The 8,653-nt window shown below is 36.4% G+C and overlaps 2 protein-coding genes across 2 annotated transcripts; one reads left to right on the top strand and one right to left on the bottom strand.

The window, feature by feature from the left end:
• On the top strand, window positions 557-1,943 carry LOC107622376 (chlorophyll a-b binding protein CP24 10A, chloroplastic). The gene is made up of 2 exons (XM_016324247.1): window positions 557-939; window positions 1,192-1,943. The coding sequence occupies exons 1-2, from the start codon at window positions 713-715 to the stop codon at window positions 1,739-1,741; spliced, it is 777 nt and encodes a 258-aa protein (XP_016179733.1). The 5' UTR covers window positions 557-712; the 3' UTR covers window positions 1,742-1,943.
• LOC107622377 (3-hydroxyacyl-[acyl-carrier-protein] dehydratase FabZ) lies at window positions 2,118-4,440 on the bottom strand. The gene is made up of 4 exons (XM_016324248.2): window positions 4,177-4,440; window positions 4,042-4,102; window positions 3,595-3,739; window positions 2,118-2,545 (listed from the first exon to the last, which is right to left on the bottom strand). The coding sequence occupies exons 1-4, from the start codon at window positions 4,358-4,360 to the stop codon at window positions 2,285-2,287; spliced, it is 651 nt and encodes a 216-aa protein (XP_016179734.1). The 5' UTR covers window positions 4,361-4,440; the 3' UTR covers window positions 2,118-2,284.

Genomic DNA, 8,653 nt, shown 5'->3' with positions numbered 1-8,653 from the left:
ATGTTATATTAAATTTTTTAATTTTAATAAGTATAAACTAATTTAAAAAAAAAATTAATATTTTTAAAAGTACATCTAATTTTTAAAAACTGTAAACATAAATATATAAAATTTTTAAATTTATCAAATATAAAATACGTAAAATTTTTAAATTTATCAAATATAAAATAAAATACTTATGCTTTTAAAAAATACAAATACCTTTTTAAAATATTTTACCAAACTAAATCTTAATATTATTCTTCATGAACTTGGGTCAAAAGAACTTCAAATGAAGGGCATTATTCCCATTTTCTGAGGCATGAAAGAATCACATATTTACGCTCCCTTACTTATCTCACTTCATTAAATTGGTCTTGTTGGGATCTAATGATCTTCCAAAATACTATGGACATCAGCATAAGATAAGGAAAGACACAAACAAAGTTAGATGAAATAGGTGGAGCGGTGTGTGGTCCCAATGTCCACGTGGTTGGAATCAACATGGGATGAGGATGAAGATCTAGTTCTCATTGGTCCGTAATCTATCCACGATACCCTCAAAGATTTCTTCCACAGATTTCATAGTCCTACTTGGCCTTCTATGAAAGCACCCTTAGATTTTCTCCCACTTCACATCATCCATTCACACATTAAATCACTTCCAAGTCTGCATTCCCGTTCCTAACAAAACCTTGAAACCAGCCTCAGTGTGCTCTTCTCCCTTGTCTCGATGGCAGCTGCAACATCTGGTGCTGTGTTAAACGGTTTGGGATCTTCTTTCCTTTGTGGAGGAAAGAGGAGCCAGACACTACTTGCTAATGCTATTGCAGGCAAAGCTGGTGCTTCTGTTAGTCCTAAAAGATATGTTGTAGCTGCTGCTGCTGCACCAAAGAAATCATGGGTCCCTGGTGTTAGAGGTGGTGGAAACTTCATTGACCCTGAATGGCTTGACGGCTCGTGAGTTCCCTCATCTACTTACTTTTTCCCTCTCCTTTTACTCTCCTCTCATCTTCAGTTCAGAATGTGTCATGAACCGATTCTTCTAAAGCTTAAATTGTTTGGTAGACTTTTTAATTACAGACACTAAACTTTAGAGATTTAGTTATAGAGACTTTGTTACTATATTATAAACCATTTATTCCAAAAGCTTGAACCACAAATTAAATGAGCATGATTGGTTCTACATCTAATAGAATGTTTCAATTGCAGGCTACCTGGTGACTATGGTTTTGACCCACTAGGCCTAGGGAAGGACCCAGCATTCCTGAAATGGTACAGAGAAGCTGAACTCATTCATGGAAGGTGGGCAATGGCTGCAGTTGTGGGAATCTTTGTTGGCCAGGCATGGAGCGGAGTTCCATGGTTTGAGGCTGGAGCTGACCCCAATGCAATTGCTCCTTTCTCCTTTGGTTCACTACTGGGCACTCAGTTGCTTCTCATGGGTTGGGTTGAGAGCAAGAGATGGGTGGACTTCTTCAACCCTGATTCACAGTCAGTGGAATGGGCCACTCCATGGTCAAGAACAGCGGAGAACTTTGCCAATGCCACCGGTGATCAAGGCTACCCTGGTGGCAAATTCTTTGACCCTTTGGGACTTGCTGGCACCATCAAGGATGGCGTTTACATTCCAGACAGAGAGAAGCTTGAAAGGCTAAAATTGGCTGAAATTAAGCATGCAAGGATTGCCATGTTGGCTATGCTGATTTTCTACTTTGAGGCTGGTCAAGGGAAGACTCCCCTTGGTGCTCTTGGCTTGTAAACTTGGAACAATTCATGTAGATAGTTGAATTGAGAAGCTAGATTGATGTTGAACATGAACCTTTGCCTTGTGTAGAGCCAATGTGCTCCCTCACAACAAATTCAAATCATATCATATGCTTTTAATATTAGATGATTCCCCATGTGTATGATTTGAAATGTAGCAATTGCATAAAGACTAGCATTTTACTCTCTATACCAAATCTGTTGTGGTGAAAGATACGAGCTTGCTCATCTCTCTGCGGGTCCAAGTTGCAAAGATTGTTTGGAACTTTGGATTGCCATGAAAGTAAATGGGGAAAATATGAAACAATGCAACAAATTTGAATAAGAGAACATAACGTTACATGCTGCTATCTTCAGCTGCTCATGAATCACAGAAAACAAAACATAATCATAAGAACAAGATATTGAGATAGATTTCATGGAAAATACATAAATAGGCGTTCATAAAGTTCTGCATTCAAACGCAGAAGCATTTAATCAAAATTCAAAAGACACGCAGCAAAATCAACTCTATTCTAGTTGGAAGGGATATGTCTAACTATTCACTCCCTCCCGAGCCAGTAGCCATCAAGAACTCACCCTCACACACAACTTCGCCTCCAACATATGCCTTCCCTTCCATCTTTGCTATTCCAAATCGCTTTTGCAACTTAATAAGTGTCATTCTCATGACTAAGGTGTCTCCTGCAATCACAGGCTTACGAAATCGCACTTTGTCTATTCCGGCAAAGAAGAAGTTTTCACGAGAGCCTCCCACATCAGGTTGCAACATGACCAAACCACCAACTTGTGCCATTGCCTGCAGCAAAAGATCTCTCACATTTATCTCCAACTTTAAAAGCAGAGTATAAAAGAAAGCATACAAGATTTGCTCTTCCTTTTCTTTTTGGTACACCTCTTCATACAATTTAGTTCCCAGCCATCAAACCAATAATTAGAAGAGATGTTGCTCAAGATTCAAATGTAGAAATTTAGTCCTTGAATAGTCATGTAGAAATTTAGAAATGCTTTTGCACAAGAAGCTTCTTCTGAAACTTAGCAGATAACTCTAAGTCACAAACACCAGATGCCTCTCTTATCACATTCTCTACTCTCAAGGACCTTCAGAAGTGGGAACCTCAGTGGAAGAGCACATACCATGACTGAAAAAGTAAGATAACCACTCCAACAAAAATAAGGAAAAATGAAATACCAAAGACACTGCACATTCACAAAGGGGTCTGCTACTTCTACTTCCTCCCTACTCGACCTAAAATTTATCTTATTGCATTATTGGCCATGCAAGCAAGAGTGTATTTACTCTTCATAAGCATCTAAAACTAATTCAACTCCTAAATCTTTGATTTTTCACTTGTTTAGGGTTTAATGTAACGCTAGATGCAATTATAATAAAGTATAAGGAAATAAAATTGCACCCTTGCTAACAACTATAGCTTTTGGTCTAGTAACAAGCGTTTGATCCATCAATGTGTAGGCAAATCAGGAGGTTGTTCTCATTTATTGGTACTGTTGCAGCCCATATAGGCATATACGTGACTCTATTGCAGCAAATATCTGGTGAAAACACCACACCAGCATACATCAATAGAAGAGAGCATTTTTGAGAACCAAGATGCTTAGGCAAATGAAGTTCCAAGTAAAACCAGCAAGTCACTGTAGAGTAGCTAAAAGAGGTTCTTGTAACAGACTGGTATTTCCAATTTTTTTTTCAAATGAGATAAAGATGAGGCCTAATATTCATAAACCCTGGTTACCCTACACATTTACTCCTCCTATGCTTCAAAGAAAATATGGAATAGGTTTCACAATAAAAGTAAGTGCGAAGAATAGAGTGTACAGTTTAGTTACCTCAACCATTAGAACACCAGGCATGATTGGCCTTTCGGGAAAGTGGCCGGGGAAGAAGTTGTCATTGATGGTTACATTCTTGATGGCAACTGCAGACTTTCCAGGGTTGTACTCAATCACTCTATCTACTAGAAGAAAAGGAAACCTGAACTTCCCACATCCCACCATACCATTGCAGACAGTTAGTTAGTTATAATATAAACAAGAAGAGAAACAAAGAAACAAACATCACAAGGAATAAAGTATGAAACACAATTTCAGAAAGGAACATGTGACCTTAAGGTTACCAATAAAGGAAATTTTTATAGAAAGCATACAAATTCAAACTTTCAATGCATTTGTTTTACATTTATCAAGTAAAAGGTTCAAAAACTTGTACTTGTCAAAGTTAGATAAACCCTAATCCCAAATATTAAAAAGAAGTTTAGGGAGAGGTAGGTAGCGTACCTGTGGGGCAAAATCTCACGAATCTGGTTGATGTCCATGACGGTTGGGAATGCGGGATACCCTGCGAGAAGGGGGGGAAGAGTGAGAAGAAAGGGAAGATGAATATGAATAATGAAATAGAGAAGGGAAGCATACTTAATTCAATGGGGGTAGCATCATGATTAGGAGCAGCATCGGAATCAGAGGAACAAAGCGCTATGAAGGGTTTAGATCTGGGGTTAGGGAATTTTACAAGTGAGGTTTTGGGTTTCGAGGAAACAGATTGAGAAGGAGGAGAAACGGGAGAGAGGACTGCATTGGAGAGAGCAGAGGCTGCCATTGGAGTCGGAATTGAAGGAATGCCACTCTCTCACTCACTCTCTCTCAGAGACTCAGGCGACATAACCATTCACCAATCCTGCAGCAACTCAACAGTAATGCAGCCCAGGCCCAATTGACTCCATTCCGGCCCAGATGTTTTTTTATGAAAATTTAAAAAAAGTCTTGTTAGAGAGCTAATGGAATATTTGTACAATGTGTACAATGAGCTATATGAGTTACAAAACCATTCATCCCAAAAGAATAAGCTGATTTTGGATTGACTTTTAAATCTAGAGCTCTAATATCATGTCATGATACCACTCATCCTAAAAGTTTATGCTAATAAAAAAAAGTAATACTAATAATTATATTTCTAATACTCCCTAAACCTTCATTGTATACATTATACAAATATTCCATTGGTCCTGTACTTTTCCAAAACTTGGAATGAAGTCAGGTAATTTATTCTTTTCATTGTTTTATGTACAATGTACTTATGTTTTATTTAAATATCTCTGTTTTGCATTCTATTTAAATTAATATTAACTAATTCTCAATTTTTCACAAAAGATATTAACTACTAATATTCTTCTATAAAAAAATTTATTTTTATATTCATTTTTAGCCTCTCAACAATTATTTTGAGGAATGCTAGAGAATTAGTAAATTTTGTGATTTGTATTCATTAATTAATTATTATTAATATTTTTAATGATATGAGATTACATCTAATAGTATAAAATTATTCACTTTTGTTTTTGTTGATTAAGTACTAATCACATTTTAATAAAAATACTAATCCCTAGTAGAAATGTTAGAATCTATCTAATATATAAAAGTTAAGTAGTTCAGTAAACGAAGCTTCACAGTATTGCCTCCAAAACTAAACTCTCTCCAGACCGACACGTCGCAGGAAAAAAAGTCTTCCCTCCAGTGCGACGAAGCGGGAATTTTCCCGCACAAATCTATTCTCCAAATCAAATTGCTCTCTTCCGTTTTACTTTTAGCGACTGAAAATTAAAAACCTAAAAAAAATTAAGAAACTTAATCTTTGTCATCATGTCACCATCTCCACCACCCCCACATCATCTGATCCTTCTCTTCCTCCTCACTTATTCTACTCTTCCTTCCAGCAACCAGTAGGTTGAGATTGTAGCTAAAGATTTGGACTTTATCTTAAACATCAGAGTAAATGGGAAGGGAGATTTCGAAAGTCCAAAGAAGTAGAGCCGACCCAGAGATGGAGGAAGCAGGATGGGGAAGAACAAGGATATTCAAGAACGTGCCACCGCAGCAATAAACAGAGATTGGAGAAGTGGCTATCGGAAAAGTGGAATGGCGTTGGTATCTGCTGCATGTCATGCGCTTGAAAGCATGAAAAGATTCTTCCATACTTCTTCTTCTTCCTCCAAATGCATACTATTTCAACTGTTATTCCAAGGTGGGATTAACACTATTAGGCTTTAGGTTTCAATATTTGAATTCTTTTCTTTTGCTGACTTTTTCAAGTATTCAACTTTTTTTGTTTTGTTTTTGTTTTGCAGTTTAGGGTTTCAGACATATTTAAATGAGTTGCAACTTAAAGTGTTGTCGGAAATAGTTCTATAATTCACGGGTAAGTATATAATTCTTGCAGAACTCAAGCACCTCCATCATTACATCAAATTCCTTCAAGTTCTTTCTTTCTTTCTTTTTTGGATAGAAAAGAAATCAGTAATTGTTGATATATGATATAAGAAGAATGTTGAAATTGATTATAAGATCTACTAATTATTGTCTCAGTTAGAAGTTCACGTGGTTTTTATTCTTATTAATTATTATGATATTGGTATGGCTTAAATTTCAGATTGCCTCAAAACATAAAAAGTACATATATAGTTGAACTTTTTAACGAAGGAATCCTTGGTTTCATTGTTAAAGATTGTTCATGAAGTAAGGTTGGATTTGTTGTTTGTGGTATCATTTGGATCCTTTAAATATGAGTTTGTAACAATTTATTAAGTCATCTTTATGTTATCCCAATTTGAAACATTTTTATATAGTTGTGGTTGTTTGGAATATTGGGTAATCACTAAAAGTACTGTAGTATCTGTGAAAATATATGACTAACGTAATTAGCAACTAAATTGTTTGAATATTTACTTGCCTAACATTATATATTGTTACTTTTAAAATGGAGCTTCGACTGATAGTAAGCTAGAGGTCTTCAGTTATCAGTCTTCATTCAATGAATTGAAGCACCATATATTTTTTGAGTACATCTATTTTTTTTGTTTAATCAAAATGGTTAACTTAATTGTGCAAATAGAAAAGTTTACTATTTCAATATTACTTAACAAAAGCCTTAAACCTGAGCAATTCATACTACCTGTACTCTTTTGTTTTTCTATAAACATAATTCAGGGGTTTTGTTTTATGTTTCCAATTTACAGGTGATGATGAATTCGATGAATTTTACTTCCAAAAGAAGTACATTGAAGGTAATTTTCCATTATAAATAAATAATAAAATTGGATCTTCTAAGTTTCTCCCTCTTTTTAAAGAGGAGATAGTAATGTCTCTCTCTTAAGAAATTATGCTTTCTCTATGTTAGGAAGATGCAAAAGGATTCAGATTCAGATCCACAGTAAACGAAGCTCCACAGTATTCCCTTCAGGTTCGATCGTTACATCAAATTTTTTTGGTGACTGAAATAAACTAAACAAAGAAAAATAAAACTAACAAAACAAGGAACTGCTTAAATAGAGGGACAGTCCCGTTTAAGACTACTCTTAAACTCCTCCCAAGGTGAAAGAAGCTCCACATGTGAAAGTTGTAACTTCATCGCCATCTTTGCCATAGTATCTGCTACCGTGTTTGCATCTCTCATAATCAAACGAAAGTTAACACGCCAATTCCAATGCATGATATCTCTTATTTTGAGCACCAATGGATCAATAAACCCAAAACCATCTTGAGTAACAAGATTAAATGCTTCCACACAATCCGTCTCACAAATAACATCTCGTTGACCCACATCCCAAGCTAAGAGATATCCTCTCCAAATGGCAAACAATTCTCCTTGAAGAATACTATTACTCTCAATCATTTCCAAACACCCCCTTTGCCAACTCTTATGACAATCTCTAATAACACAAGCAAAACCAACACTATCACCCGAACCAAAATAACTAGCATCACAATTAATCTTAAAAGTACCAATGGATGGGGGATTCCAAAAACCATTTAGAGTAGAGGGAAGGGACATACATTGTAATTCAAAAATATTCCTAAGCTCATTTTCTGAAGTTAATGTCAGACAAATCACTTTTTCCGGAGGCCAAGTTTCATGAGGATTAAAGATTTCATTATTCCTTGCTCGCCATATCCACCAAAGTCCCGAAAAGAACTTGAACAGATGCTCTCTGCTATGATACAAGAACCAGTTCTTCAAATCCAAAGGATGACAAGAAATATCCAACCTATGCCAGACAAGCTGAGCTTTTGGACAATCCCAAATACAATGTAAAACCGATTCCTGGCTAGAAAGACATCTTGGACACCTATCTGATGACGACATCCCTCTTCTAAAGCGAAAACTTGCAGTAGGAAGAGCCTCCTTAAGACACAACCAAGCCAAAAACTCATGCTTTTCTGGAACAAGCTGACGCCAAAGCCATAGCCAATTCTTCCGCTCCTCCCAACCAAATAGCTGCTTACACAACCACAAGTAACCATTGCGTGAGTCATAGACTTTGGCAGCAGACCCACACCAATACCAACCCACTTCCAGACCTGCTTGTTCATCTGGATTGTAAGAGAGAATATTACCTTTCAGATCTTGAGATAAAGGAGAATAAAGAGTATCCAAATGCCATCTACCAACCGACCAAATATCCTGTGTCTGGAGATTCGAATCAGAAATGTGAACATAATCCATCTCATTAGATAACCGTCCTTCTCTCCTCCAGCTAGAAAACCAAAAATTCTGGTTCAAATCTCCAATACACCAAGCAAACCCATCCTTCAACACTTCCCAAGCCTTGCAAAGACACCTCCAAATGGGAGAGTCCTTGTTCTTAGGATAACTAAAACAGTCATATAGAGATAATTGGTATTTGGCATCCAACAATTGGACCCATAGCTTGTTTGGCTACTGGAAAAAAGTCCAAACTAGCTTCCCAAGAAGAGCAATATTTACACAATAAGGATCTCTAATCCCCAAACCTCCATATTTTTTTGGAGTAACCAGTACCTTCCAACTAACAAGATTCAATCCTCTTCCATCAGCTTGTCCTTTCCAAAGAAAATTTCTCATCATAGACTCCAATTT

The sequence above is a fragment of the Arachis ipaensis genome, chromosome B10, assembly GCF_000816755.2.
Source record: "Arachis ipaensis cultivar K30076 chromosome B10, Araip1.1, whole genome shotgun sequence".
NCBI lineage: Eukaryota > Viridiplantae > Streptophyta > Magnoliopsida > Fabales > Fabaceae > Arachis > Arachis ipaensis.
This window is presented reverse-complemented; position numbering and strand designations above follow the sequence as displayed.